Source organism: Dendropsophus ebraccatus, chromosome 1 (genome assembly GCF_027789765.1).
Source record: "Dendropsophus ebraccatus isolate aDenEbr1 chromosome 1, aDenEbr1.pat, whole genome shotgun sequence".
Taxonomy (NCBI): Eukaryota; Metazoa; Chordata; class Amphibia; order Anura; family Hylidae; genus Dendropsophus; species Dendropsophus ebraccatus.
Window position 1 is genome coordinate 156,664,022 of NC_091454.1, and position 14,767 is coordinate 156,678,788.

Genomic DNA, 14,767 nt, shown 5'->3' on the forward strand with positions numbered 1-14,767 from the left:
TTTAAAATATGTAGCAGTAGGGAAATGTTGTAGTTATGCTGACAAGTCTGTTGAACAGGTAAGTAGATAGTTTTTATTACATTTTATTATCCTAGCTTTAACTGGGTCCATTGCATTGCATGTTTCACCTTATCTTGAATCTTATAGTTTATGCCTTCACATTTTGATAATTATTAGTTAATTCAATTAAAGTCTGTTAATTTCTATCTTTTAGTATCTGTTTTGTTATTTTAGTCGAGCTTTGCTGCTGTTTGCTAGTGTTTCTTAACTTTATTGCTGTGGGAGATCCTCTGAAAAATATTACCTTCTAGAGGGAACTCATACCTGTAGTCCTAAAAATAAAACCTGAATTATTGGGGGGGGGGGGGGGGGAAACATTATATACTCATGAGTGCCATCAAAAAAATGCATGCTGTGCAAAGTTCACCCACCTATGTGTATACATGCATCCCAAGAAAATCGGCAGGGGTGTGTGTGTGAGAAAATAATAACCCCTCCTCATGCCTCCGTTGCGCCACTCCCAGGTCCCAATGTACCTGCCCAATAGTCTCTGCTTTCTGGACCTCAGTACTTACCCCGCTCCCTGCCATATAAAAAGCTTTCTAAATGGATCTTTCTGTGGGTTTCGGGGTTTTGCTCCCACTAACTGTAAGCTACATAGAATATCCCAGTATAATCATATGTAGCTAAGATATGTGTTACTACACAATGGAGAAATTCACCACTTTCAATGTAGAAATATAATGACCGGGGTATTTTCATCAGGCTGTGTTGTTTGTAAGTGTTGAAGCTAGCAGAAGTGACCTGTTAGATGTCACGTTAGGTTCATAGATGATTGGAAACCTTGCACAGTCTGCACTGCCACCCCCTTTTTGTTAAATCTGGTTAACCTCCCCCCTCTAACTTATCAGCTATTTTATATTTCAAGATGATTGAGGCTGATTCTAGCTACATTTTTAGGAGGGTTAAAGGGCTGAAATGAAAGGGACAAGTATTTTAGAAACATCAGATCTGTTTATCATACAGTGATTTACAGCAAATGTGCCATCACTTTGTGTTTCACATTGATAGAATGGTGCCAGCGGGGGAAAGCCGGTGCCGTGGCTCGGTTCCCACGTATGGCGCTGTTCTATTCCCGTGCACTGGCCGGGGGTGAAGCACTGGAGGCGGGCCGGCCGGGCCCCAGTGGGAGGAACCCCCCGCCCCTCTATGACACGACTCCTTACGAATCAGTGGAGCCACATGATAGAGGGGCGGGGGTTTCTTGCCACTGGGGTGGGCCAGCCCGCCTCCAGTGCTTCACCCCCAGCCAGTGCCCGGGAATAGAACAACGCTATACGTGGGAATCGAGCCACATTTAAAAAAGAGTATAGTTTGGTCAGGGCTCCCTGCTGCCACCTCTGTGTCAGAAGGAAATCCCCAGAGCTCCAGACAATTCTTGACGCAGGCGGAGGATGCAGCACCGAGCACCACTGGACTAGACACAATTGCATAACTTCCTCTGGAGTACCTGTTTAAACCAATAACTAGTGTATGAAACTCAACCCCTTTTAAAGTAGTTGACACACCTCTTTTTCGGTTAACTTGTTAAAAGTTTGTTTTTAAAGTAGTACTCTACTGTACCGTAGATAACAGGCACACGTTAAATCTGGACTGCTCGGCAATCTTGTACATCTATCTGAAATCCTTGTACATAGTAAACTGAATTTAGGCAAGCTTGTTTTTTTTATTTATTTCTGTAGGAAGACCCACGACTGAAAATTCCAGTACAGCTACGGCCAAAGCCTCCGATAGATGTGTCAGACCTGGGACCATTACCAGTAAGTATATAATACTTGGAAGTATATCATGTCAGCTACAGAATGTGTGATCGTACCTTTGTGGAAATGTCATGTACCATTAATGCTATCAGATGGTTGACAGCTGTGCTGTGAACATGCATGGGATTAGACAGGACTTGTGTGAAGTTCAGAACACAGGAAGCATACTACAGGCATTAAAGATGAACCATTTAATATGGTGCTGGGTTTTCACACTGTATGTTTGCTAAACACTGTGTATGTCTGCAAAACAAACATAAAGGCCCAGATTTATAAAACTGTCTATAAGGGTGCCTTCCCACCTACCGGATCCACAGCGGATCTCATTTCTGCGGATTCGAAGCGAGAAACGCTGCGGATCCGGTATCAATTCACCCCTATGATAGCACATATTCACAACGGGATTAACATCCCGCTGTGAATATGTGCTTTAACTCCCTGGTGCCCGCAGCCCTGGCGCATCCCCCCATCCCGGCCACATCCCCCCATCAGCCCACCCCCAGCCCGCATCCCACCGCTGAGAGCATACAGTACCTGCTCGGCGGCGCGGCTGCAGTGAGGCTGCCGGCTCCGGTCCCGCTCAGATCAGCTGAGCGGGACCGGAGCCGGGAGCCTCACTGCCGCCGCGCCGCCGAGCAGGTAATGTATGCTCGCGGCGGCAGGCCGGAGATGGGCTGATGTGGGGATGTGGCCGGGATGGGGGGGATGTGCCGCCGCCGGGGATGGGGGATGCGATGGCGGGGCTGCGGGCACCAGGGAGTCAAAGCACATATTCACAGCGGGATGTCAATCCCGCTGCGAATATGTGCTATCATAGGGGTGAATTGATACCGGATCCGCAGCGGTTCTCGCTTCGAATCCGCAGAAATGAGATCCGCTGTGGATCCGGTAGGTGTGAAGGCACCCTAACAGAAACTAGAGGAAACTGCCCACAGCAACCAGTCCCAGCTGTACATAAGGTAATACAGTATTGCAGGTATCAGCACCAGCAAATACAGAACAGGGTGCAGCACCCAAACAAGCACTGTGGCCCCTTCATAAATCAGAGAAAGGATATCTCCTCTAATGAGGGACTGATGTACATGATGGTATTATCTGTACAGCACTGTGGCATATGTTAGCACTATAAATAAAGCAAGAGATAAACTCTGGTTGGATGTCCTCAAAGCAAGCAAGGGAGAATTCTTTGCCAGAACCAGGCACCCCCATTCTTCGGGTCAAACATATGAACTTTAGATTGAGGATCCTTCTGAGGAAAGCTTAGTACAGTAATTTTATTTTTGCAGTCACAGCTTTGTAATTGTTTTAATCTATTTATTTGTTTATTTGTGTAGCGCACACAGATTCCGCAGATTCCTATCTGTATGTTTTTGGGTGTGGGAAGAGACCGGAGTACCCGGAGGAAACCTACACAAACATGGAGAGAACATACAAACTCTTTGCAGATGTTGCCCTTGTTGGGATTTGAACCACTGAGCCATTGTTTAATGTTCTTTTGACTTGGGTGCAGGGGTAAAGGTGCCCATATACTTTTATTAGCTGTCAGCCCAAAGTTTTAGAGAGTGAGGGAAGCCACTGTGAGATGGTTTCTGGCAGCAGCTCATCTCCACAAAATAGGGTCAAATGGTAGACATTCAACTTGCCAACCCTTCTGTCATCTGACATCATGTGTTCAGAGTTTTTTGAGGCCTCCTATATACATTAGTTCATCGGTCTCCAAACTGCAGCCTTTCAGCTGTTGTAAAACCACAATTCCCATCATGCCCGGACAGCTAAAGCTTTGGGAAATGGATCATGGAAAATGTAGTATTGCAACATCAGGAGGGTCGCAGTTTGCAGACCCATGCATAAGAAGCTCATCCAGTCCCACCAAAAACAGAAGGTTCAGCTAACTTAGGACTAATGTCCATATTTCTACTTGTCCTTTTATCTATCATCAAAACATGTTGTATCAGGGCATTTAACAAGGGGCTGTGCAGATCAATTATCCTTTCATTCCAAATAAAGTTATATACTGCAATAGTCAAGATACATGCAATTCCTATTGTAATATATTGACCTTTATATGGTTTCCCCACACAGCCTGGTTGGGAAGAGAGAACACACTCTGATGGACGCGTCTTTTATATTGACCACAGTAAGGAGAAGTCTTTTGTAAAGTAATAGTATTAAGATTGCGTTTCTATAAATTTAAAGTACATTTTTTTTTTTTTCCCAGACACAAAGCGAACTCAGTGGGAGGATCCACGCTTACAGACTGCTGCAATAACAGGACCGGTAAGATATCATAAGTAATATAGAACTCTCTTACAGTATAACTTTCATTTGGTCTTGAGTATTTCTGATTAGCAACTTATAACATGGAAGGTTATATTATTGCTAAACTTTCTTGTGATGAATCTGTCAGTGCACCATATTTACAAGACAGCAGCTTGTTTAAGGTGTGAAAAGTATGTTAATATGCAGCCGGTGTAATAATATATTTCACCTCACACCATCTGGGAAATTACCTTAAGCACTTCTATCCATAGCCACTGGCTGCAGTGAGGGGGTGGAGATTGAGTTTCATTCTTGGCTGTCTGAACTTTTTTTCACTGAGTCAGAATGAACAGTACTTACAGAAGTGTTAGGTGAGTCCTTATTAGCAAGGAGAAACTGACATGGCCATGTGATGTCCCTATTAGAAGGCAAAGCATCTCTGAGCTTGCATAAAGCACATCCATATGTCAATTCTTAGTAGGTTTCCTGTCACTGACAACAAATCGGGGAAGGAGTGGGTGTTTAGTGTGCTATAATACCCCCGCAGTTTTTATCAAAATACTGCATGCTCAGCAGACTTAAGAATTGCTAATGGATATAGAATATGCTTATTTGCAAATATCTGTAAGGCAACCAAATTATTATTATGGATCGGGTACAGATTAAAAGTCTAAGGGTACTATTACACAAATCGATTTTTCGACGATTAACAATCTGAAACTACCGCTATGGCAAACGACCTGAAATTGTTCACCCAGTTACATGGAAATATGATCGTTACTTATGAACTGGGGAACATGGGAACGATTTGCAAACGATCAACGATAAAAATAGGTCAAAATTTTATCAAACGAACAACGATTTCTCGTTGGTTGTTTAATCGTTGTCTGCTATTACACTAAGGGCCCTATTACATGGGATGATTATCATGCAAAAAAATCGTTAAATCATTCGAATTTAAACTATTATCATTCTGTATAATTGCAGGCAACGATCGAAAAAATCGTTCATATGTCATTGATCGTTGATTTAGATCTGAACCTAAAATTATCATTAATCATTAGCTAATCGTTTGTTGTAATTCCACGTTTGTTCGCTCAAGTTCCGTGTTTTTTCACTAATCGTTCAGTGTAATAGCACATTGTTCATTGTTTTTCTGGGATCAGCAAGAATAAACGATCATAGTAAGGATCGCCCTAACGATCATAGTATTGATCGTAACTAACGATTATCGTTCTGTGTAATATGGTGAACGATTTCAGGTTAACCATAAACAGTCTCGTTTGCGATCGTTTATCAATAGTCGTTAATCATTAAAAATTGCTCAGTGTAATAGGACCTTAAGGGTACAAACCCACTTGCCGGATTGGCAGCGAGTTCCCTCACTGCGTTTTTGCAGCGAGACTCGCTGCAGATCCCGGCTCTATACTTTCAATAGCAGAGAAACTCGCAGCAGGGATGCACCCGGTAATGTATAATCTCCCGCAGCCGGGGGGTTAATGGGGCGGGCTGTAGACAAAATGGCGGCAGGGATGTACATCCCTGCTGCGAGTTTCTCTGATATTGAAAGTATAGAGTCGGGATCTGCAGCGAGTCTCGCTGCAAAAACGCAGCGAGGGGACTCGCTGCAGATCCGGCAAGTGGGTTTGTACCCTAAAAGATTATCGTTCAAATTCGAATGCTCTAACGATTTTTCAAATGATAATCGCCCCGTGTAATACCACTTTAAGGGGGAGGAGGATTTATCGAGACCATCTCCACCATTATCTAGCATACAGTGCAAGCAGATAGAAAAGAAAAATACTGAAGGCTGTGATGTGGTGGGAAAGGTGGGCCATGAAGTGGTATAGAATGTCAGTCTAGAATAGGTTAGTTCTGGCATAAATAGTCCTTCAATATGATGCATCCGGCTGTGTTCACATGTTGTGATTGTATTAAGATCTTTGGGATATATCTGCAACAAGAAAACACAACCTTAAAGTGTACCTGTCGATATAACTTTCAAAGTCTAAATCAATAGTAGATGTCATATAAAGCAAGTTTGCAATTTACATTTAGCAAGTAAACATTCTTTATGTGACAAATAGAGGACATATGTTATTTTGTGTTAATAGTCTGCCACCTAGTGTTTAAAAAAAAAAAAAAAAAAAAGTAGCTTTAGTGACCTTGGGTTTTTAATAAAATGTATATGTCTACTACATTAGTTAAACTCTTACTTCATTCCTAGGCTGTTCCTTATTCTCGGGATTACAAAAGAAAATATGAGTACTTCCGTAAAAAGTTGAAGAAGCAGGCAAGTATAGACTGCCTAATGGGGGTTTGGTTTAATGTTAACAGATATTAAAGATGTATTCCAGGAGCCAGGTACTATTATACAAAGGCCTCATTTACACGTCCATAGTGCAGCCTGCAACCTGCACTACAAATAGGCATCAGCAGTGCTTCACGGAGCACTACATTAAAGATGGAGATCTGTGCCACAAATGCACTCAGACCGTGTTTTTTTTTTTTTGCAGTACGGACATGTAAACAGGGCCATTAAAATACATTGGTCCTATGTTCTGTCCACAAGTGCAGACAGAACTACGAACGTGTGAATGAGGCTTAAGGCTGCTTTAAAATATTGATCCCACAGAGCAGGAATTGCCAATTCAGCTAGTCATTGGACAGCTGGGGTGTTTCACTGAGCTGTTTCTACCCAGTTTCTCTCCCCCCTCCAACAGTCCCGGCCCTCTGTGAATTTTTTGACAAGCTCAGAACACCCACTTGAGTGTATTCAGAGATTCAGAGTACGGGAGGTCACCCAAGGAGAATATAAACTCCACATGCATGGTCATATGACTTATTAGCTTACAGAGCCTGGCTTCCACTTTATTTTTAAATATTAGAAACTAATGTAACATAATCGTAGCATGTAACCCCCTCTTGCCACAAATACAGTTTATTCATTGTATTTTCATTATTTTTCATATTTTCATCTGTCCATCGTATTATATTGTAATGAATGTGACCCTGCTTGGCTCATGGATGTACAGTAAAGTAATCTGAGTACTGCCTTGTATTGAGCCTTTCACATTGGCAGGAAAGGTTTTTACACGCTGTTCTTTTTGAATGATAAGCAATGATCTTTTAAACCTTGAGAAATTTATGCAGAAACGTAAATTCTACTCTATCTCACTTACAACTATGAAAAGCTGTTGTGAAATGCATCTTGTAATATATATACATATGTTTCTCTGTAGCTTGATATTCCTAATAGGTTTGAAATGAAGTTGCGTCGCACAGCAATTTTTGAGGATTCTTACAGAAGAATAATAGCTGTGAAGAGGCCAGAATTCCTTAAAGCACGTCTCTGGATTGAATTTGACAATGAGAAAGGATTGGATTATGGTGGAGTTGCCAGAGAATGGTTCTTCCTGATATCTAAAGAAATGTTTAATCCGTATTATGGTCTGTTTGAATATTCCGCAACGTAAGTGGCATTCTTTTTAATCAGTACAGGATATTTTTGATATTTTTGTAGCCCTCATACATTCCTTTAGAAGACTTTGTCAACCCCATAAACTATAACCTTTTGCAAAGTTAATGGCCTCAAGCTTACAGACATAACCATGTGCACAGTGTAAAAGGATCCTGCACAGGGGTTTGCTTTCCATATCATTGTGCCTTTACTTTTGAGCAGCATCTGGTTGACCATAGCCATTACACTTTATTCACAGTGACTGGACAATGACCAGTGTCTCCAAGTTTTATCCTAAGGAACAAATTAATGTCAAAGATTATTCTGCTGGGATGTCAATAAATACTAAAGTGACCACCAGTTTCTTGGCTAAATTTAAAGTCCCCTCCTTACTCATCCTTCTGCTATGGCTTCTCTGAATCTATTTACCCAGCTCTGGAAGCATACTATGTATAGGGTAGCTTAAGAAGCAGGCAGCCATTCTACCTAAGTAGAGAGCAGATGTAGAATTGGCAGAATGGCAGTAGACTGAGGAAAAAAGGAGATCTAGTGGGTCACTTTAAGATTATGTTGGTGAGCTATAGTTTTTACTGGGTGAATGACCATGCATAGATTTCTAAATGTTGTTATAACTCTGGGTCACTAAGCAGGTTACTTCTTATGTAAAGATTTTCTACCCTTCTGAAAGAAGAGCAATAGTAAGGCATTGTGGAGTGTATTTTTGGGATACTCATAGACTTCTGTTATTCTTCACAGTGATAATTACACTTTGCAGATCAATCCAAATTCCGGACTGTGCAATGAAGATCACCTTTCATATTTTAAGTTTATTGGCCGTGTGGCTGGGATGGCAGTGTATCATGGAAAACTTCTGGATGGTAAGTTTGTGTTACATATAAATTTTCCATTGTCTCATTGTTGGTTTAAGAAACGTAAACATGAACATTTTAGTTTCCTTGGGATGTGGGTTTATTAAGAGATCTAAGAAAGATATAGACACATGTAGTATTTGTAGACTGCGCAGCAGAAAGAACATGTCGTGGTAGATGGGCAGAGCTCGGCCACTTTCCATTTGCCTGTACACCCTGCATAAAATGAAAATGCACTATAATTTATTACACAGTCATATATATATATATATATATATATATATATATATATATATATATATATATATATATATATATATATATACACACACACACACACACACACACACACACACACACACACACACACACACACACACACACACACACACACACACACACACACACACACACACACACACACACACACACACACAGTTGTACTTTGGTTTAAGAGCTCTTTGGAAGAAGTGTTCAGTTTTTCAAAATTATTACTTTGTTTAAGAGCATTGTTTTGGTTTAAGAGCTCCCTGTAGGGGGGGGGAGTGGGGGAAGGGCATGGCCTGCATAGCGTGGTCTACAGCACTGTGCTCTGACCCAGGAAGTCCCCCTCACCCTCAAAATCATAGCAGATCTACTTCAGGCTGGGGCTTACATCAGGGGACAGGACTGTGGAGTTAATTTCTTCATAGCTTTAACCCCTCTCTCCCCGAACAGAGAGTGCCGCATGTATGTGCCTGCATATGTCCTGCTCACTCCTTCATGCTCCCTGCAGTCCCTGTCAGTCCTGATTTGTCCATGGTGAATACCTCCCTTCCCTGTTGCTGTCATGTGACCACACAGACCTCTGACAGCAACCCTGCTTCTCTATTCTAGCCTGATGTACTATGCTACAGCATTATGGGGATCTGCAGCTCCATCCTGTATCTACAAACTGCTGCTGTGTTATCAGGTTTATGCAGTTACTGTACATTATACTCCACCTGCTGATTGCTATATTGTACAGTAATTTATAATATCACATATTGAGCTGCTTATAAATGTTTGTTTCATTTGTTTTACATGTTGTTCAGAATATAAAATCATTATTTTTGGTGTGTGGAACCAATTGTCTGCATATCAGTGATTTCTTATGGGAAAATTTGCTTTGGTTTAAGAGTGGATTTGGATTAAAAGCACGGTCCCGGAACAAATTATGCTCGTAATCCAAGGCACCACTGTGTGTGTGTGTGTGTGTGTGTGTATTTATAATTGTTTTTTCTTTAATGATGTGTATTATTAGTCATGATCATATGTAGACTAATAATCACTATTGCTCTTGCAGGTTTTTTCATAAGACCATTCTATAAAATGATGCTGCAGAAGGCAATAACTCTGAATGATATGGAGTCTGTGGTATGTTACTCTATTCATGTTAAATGAATAAATCAATGACTGCAGTCAGATAAACCAACTAAATGACTTTTGTCTTTTTCCTATACTCTGGAGTCTTCTTTATAGGTGCTATCCACATTACAGAACAATCCCTGCAGCCACAGCTAGAGGGAGCTGGCTGCCTATGGATTCATCATTCTCTCACTGACTTTAGGAAAGGCTTTATGTGTGCAGTATGCTATGGGCACCCTCTAGCAGTGGCCGCAGGAATTGTTTAGCTAATTTCTACAAATAGACATGACAAGGTGTTTATAGCAGGGAAGTAGAGGGTTAAGCCCAATAAGTAATTCATGTAGTTATATTCAGTGATATTCATTGATGTTTGATGACGAAATAATTCTGCCGTTAGTGCCAGTTACCAAACATGATGCAATCTGCACCGCATCTAATAAGTCAGGTGCACGGTTAGGGTGAAACCACACAGACTTTGTTGTGAGGCTTCTTCAGTAGCACCTGTCACACAGTAGTCACAGTCATGTTATCGGACACATCCTTTACGGCTTAGCTGGTCTCTATATTAGAACTCTGAGAAGGTTTCAAGAGTAAACATATACTTATGTGCCCAACAGGTTAAACCTTCAGGGTCATCTTATAGCTCTTGCCTTGAATCTGTTTCTTGCTGTAAGATCCAGCAATAAACAAGAACTCTTGACCCTATGGGCAGAGCTACCATTGTGTTTACCATCCTGTCACTGTTGACAGGTGGTTCTTTGCCACTGCCAAAACATTTCCCAAGTGCTTGGCACTTGCTTTTTGCCATTCCTGTTTAAATAGTCATGTGAATGTGCCCATTCCTTTCCATAATGACTTGTTACACCTTCTGTGTCTAGCTTTTCTTTTGAGTCTGTGCATTCTATGGCCCCTTGAACACTTCTGTAATTTGAGCACCCCAATTGTGGATAGTATAGGACTAATTAAAGGCTATGGCCAATGCAGTTGATCTTGGATGCCACGGTCCATGCATTGCCTGCTGTTATATTGTCCAGAGATAATGACTGTTAACTCTGTTAAGCACTTATAATGACTGTTAGACTGTTAAGCACTAATTGTAAATACTGCTCTTAAAGGGAACCAATCACCTAAAAAATCGACATGAAGGCAATAATATGTGGTAATACACCCCCTAACACAGTTCCCACACATGTATCTATAGCTTCTGTCCCTGCCCCACACACCCCAAAATCATACTTTGATCCTGTCCCCGCTGTATGCAAATCCCAGGAAGGTAGTCATGTGGGCGTTTGTACAGGCTGAGTAGTCAAGGACTCGGGGGGCGGGGTATCACTGTAATCACGCCTCTATGGGCGTCATTCACAGCCCCCTGTCACTGCATCATCATAGGGGGCGGGGCCTGGGACACTAACATACACAGCACAGCGGCACCGTATCCCCGCTGTATGTGTCATCTAGCATTGGCCTCTAATACAGTCAGCTCGTCCCTGAATGACAACTAGCAGCACAAACCAGAGCGCCGTTATTGCTGTGCTGCTGGCAAAAATCATTCAGCGAAGCTCCTACCCCCCCTCCTCGCTCCATGTCTGTGAGTGGCCCCCCTCCTCTCCCCTTCTCACCTTTCCTCCCCTGGCCGGCCAAGCAGCATCCACCTGAAGCACAAGTGGAAGGAGAGAAGGGAGGGGCCGCTGCTGTGAGTGAGGGAGAGAGGAGATGGAGTGCCGAGGCCAGACAGCGATGATCTGTGGCCAGGGGAAGAAAGGTGAGAGGGGGAAAGGAGGGGGGCCGCTGCTCTCACAGAGATGGAGAGAGGAGGGGGCCACAGTAAGGGCGGGTTCACACTACGGAGTTCTCGCGGACAATGTCCGCGGAATTCCGTCAGCTGTCCGCCCGCACGGGCACACGCTTTTCCGCCGGCTCCATAGACACCATTCTATGGGCCGGCGTATTCCGCGATCCGCTAAAAGAAGTGACATGACACTTCTTTCAGCGTATAGCGGAATACACCGACCCATAGAATGGTGTCTATGGGGCTGGCGGAAAGGCGCCCAGATGTGCGGGCTGACAGCTGACGGAATTCCGCGGACATTGTCCGCGAGAATTCCGTAGTGTGAACCCACCCTTACTGCCGGAGATAGGATAGGGATAGGAGCTTCGCTGAATGATTTTTGCCAGCAGCACAGCAATAACGGCGCTCTGGTTTGTGCTGCTAGTTGTCATTCAGGGACAAGCTGACTGTATTAGAGGCCAATGCTAGATGACACATACACAGTACAGCGGGGATACGGTGCCGCTGTGCTGAGTATGTCAGTGTCCCAGGCCCCGCCCCCTATGATGATGCAGTGTCAGGGGGCAGGGAATGACGCCCATAGAGGCATGATTATAGCGATACTCCGCCCCCCGAGGCCTTGACTACTCAGCCTGTACAAACGCCAACATGACTACCTTCCTGGGATTTGCATACGGCGGGGACAGGATCAAAGTATGATTTTGGGGTGTGTGGGGCAGGGACAGAAGCTATAGATACATGTGTGGGAAGTGTGTTAGGGGGTGTATTACCACATATTATTGCCTTCATGTCGATTTTTTTTAGGTGATTGGTTCCTTTTAATACAATTATTAAAAATAAAACAAATGCAAAGCAGTGAAACATCTAGATTATGATGATTTTCAAATGGACACAATGCAACTAATGGTAACACAAATGGCTGCCTCTTCCTTTTCTACCCTTTTTAAAAGACCTGTAAGGCTCTGTTCACGCCATGTTTAGCGCCTACGCTGAAGGTGTCCAGGTCTTTTTTTTTTTTTTTTTTTTTTTGGGCATCCATCAGATATAACGTGCAGATGGCCTCAAACGTACAAAAGATGATATAAACAGAGCGTATGACAGCTACTTTGCAAGCTATAAGTTATATTATGTATTGCTTGTCTCATAGGACAGTGAATACTACAATTCTCTCCAGTGGATACTTGAAAATGATCCAGCAGAACTAGACCTACGGTTCACTGTGGATGAGGAACTTTTTGGACAGGTAGCAGCTTTTTTTCTTTGTACAGTGGCACTGGTATGTGTAGCTGAAGGATTTGGCACATGCTTAGATAATTTTATGTGATTTTTTTTTTTCCTTTTTTAAGACTCATCAACATGATCTCAAGCCTGGTGGGGCAGACATAGTAGTCACCAACAAGAACAAGAAAGAGTACATACAGTAAGTAAACATTAGTTTTTATAGCAGAGGTAATACTTTACCTGTTTACCTGTTGTTATAACTTTCAAAATCTAAACCAACAGTATATGTGATATAAAGCAAGTTTGCAATTTACATTCATTATGTTTTTTTTTTGTTGTTTTTTGTTATCATGCTGTAAAACACAGCTGAACTTACCAGAAATCCAGATCCTGATGTCAGATTTTCTGATTTGTGCTGACTGACTAAACAGACTAAACACAGGAATTCTGGCCAGTACAGAGTCACATAAAATGTGTCCATCAATCACATGACTGCCTTCTCTCCTTCTATCCCCTGGGATACACAGGACTTCCTGTTTTCTGACTTTTTGAGAAAAAAGTGTCAGAAAACAGGAAGTGCCGTGTTCTCCATGATAAAAAAAAAAAAAAAAAAAAAATTAATGTAAATTGCAAACTTGCTTTATATCACATCTGCTGTTGATTTAGATTTTGAAAATTGTAAAGACAGGTACATTTTAAAGTGTACCTATTGTTATAACTTTCAAAATCTAAACAGTATATTTGAAATAAAGCAAGTTTGCGACTTACATTTATTATTGCTTTTTGTTATCATGCTGTAAAACAAAACTCTACTTACCAGAAATCCAGGTCCAGTCTCCTGAAGGCAGATTTTTAGCCTTGTGCTAGTTGAAAAAAAAAAACTTAACACATGAAGTCCTGGCCAGTACAGAGAGTCTGTTGTGTCCATCGGTCACATGACTGCCTTCTCTCTGTGAGCGATCAGATGACTTAGGAAACACATGACTTCCTGTGTTTAGACTCTTTTAAACAAAAAAAGTCTTAACACAGTAAGTGCAGTGTTTTCAATAATAATAATAATAATAATAATAATAAAAATAAAAATGAATGTTTATTAAAAAGTTGCTTTATATCACATCTACTGTTTTAACTTTTGAAAGTTATAACGACAGGTACACTTTAAGTGCTGAATGGCTGTGGTTTTCACAACCTTGGAAGCCAACCACAAAATTAGTCATTTTTTCATCAGTTTGTGCTGCCTTATGTTAGGTCTAGACCTTGGTAGACACTTTAAAGTGGTATAGCCCACAGGATATGCCTTGGGTGTCTTCTAGATGCAGGTTCCGCCTCTGGGACACGCACCCATCTTCAGATCGAGGTCTCCCTGGCCCCCTCTGGCCTGTTTTCCACCAGAGGTTACTGGGAGGCTGAAAACTGCAGAATCCAGGGAGTTATGCAATTTCCATAGCATCCAGTGACTTTAATGGGAGCTGCACAAACACCGTAGCCCCTCGAGTTATGCCACTTTCAATTAAAACCAGTGGAAGTTCTGCAAACTGTGTAACTCGCCAGATTCAACAGTTTTCACGTTCACAACAACCTCCTCCTAAGCCCAGAATCAGCTTGTTTGTGGAAAGAGGCTGTCCATGTCAGACTACACAGTTCAAGGGATTTCTCTTGCACAAAATGTCTATATTTAGGGAAATAAACTTCTCAAAGAAGTTGACTTTTTTGGAACTGTAGCTAAAAATGTTTACATGTATAGCCAAAAAATGTCCCTAATGCATCCCTAAGGCTGAAAAAAGTCTCAAAATTGCAGACACATTTTGGCTGTAAAATGTACAGCTTTTTAAGGCTAAAAATAGGCATAGCCTTAAAGGGGTATCCTGAGTTAGAAAAAGCACAGCTGCTTTCCTGCTAAAACAGCGCCATCCCTGTCCCCAGGTTGGTTTCAGTATTAAAACTTAGCTCAATTCATTTCAGT

General features: G+C 42.0%; 1 protein-coding gene across 2 annotated transcripts in view; it reads left to right on the plus strand.

The window, feature by feature from the left end:
- The window catches only part of NEDD4 (NEDD4 E3 ubiquitin protein ligase), a 118,141-nt gene that overhangs the window by 88,421 nt on the left and 14,953 nt on the right, over positions 1-14,767 (plus strand). For both annotated transcript variants that reach the window (XM_069982455.1, XM_069982446.1), the window contains 9 exons: positions 1,743-1,820; positions 3,903-3,957; positions 4,039-4,097; positions 6,307-6,372; positions 7,322-7,551; positions 8,296-8,417; positions 9,733-9,803; positions 12,731-12,826; positions 12,930-13,003. In XM_069982455.1, the coding sequence (XP_069838556.1) occupies positions 1,743-1,820; positions 3,903-3,957; positions 4,039-4,097; positions 6,307-6,372; positions 7,322-7,551; positions 8,296-8,417; positions 9,733-9,803; positions 12,731-12,826; positions 12,930-13,003 (851 nt within the window). The remainder of the gene's footprint in view (positions 1-1,742; positions 1,821-3,902; positions 3,958-4,038; positions 4,098-6,306; positions 6,373-7,321; positions 7,552-8,295; positions 8,418-9,732; positions 9,804-12,730; positions 12,827-12,929; positions 13,004-14,767) is intronic.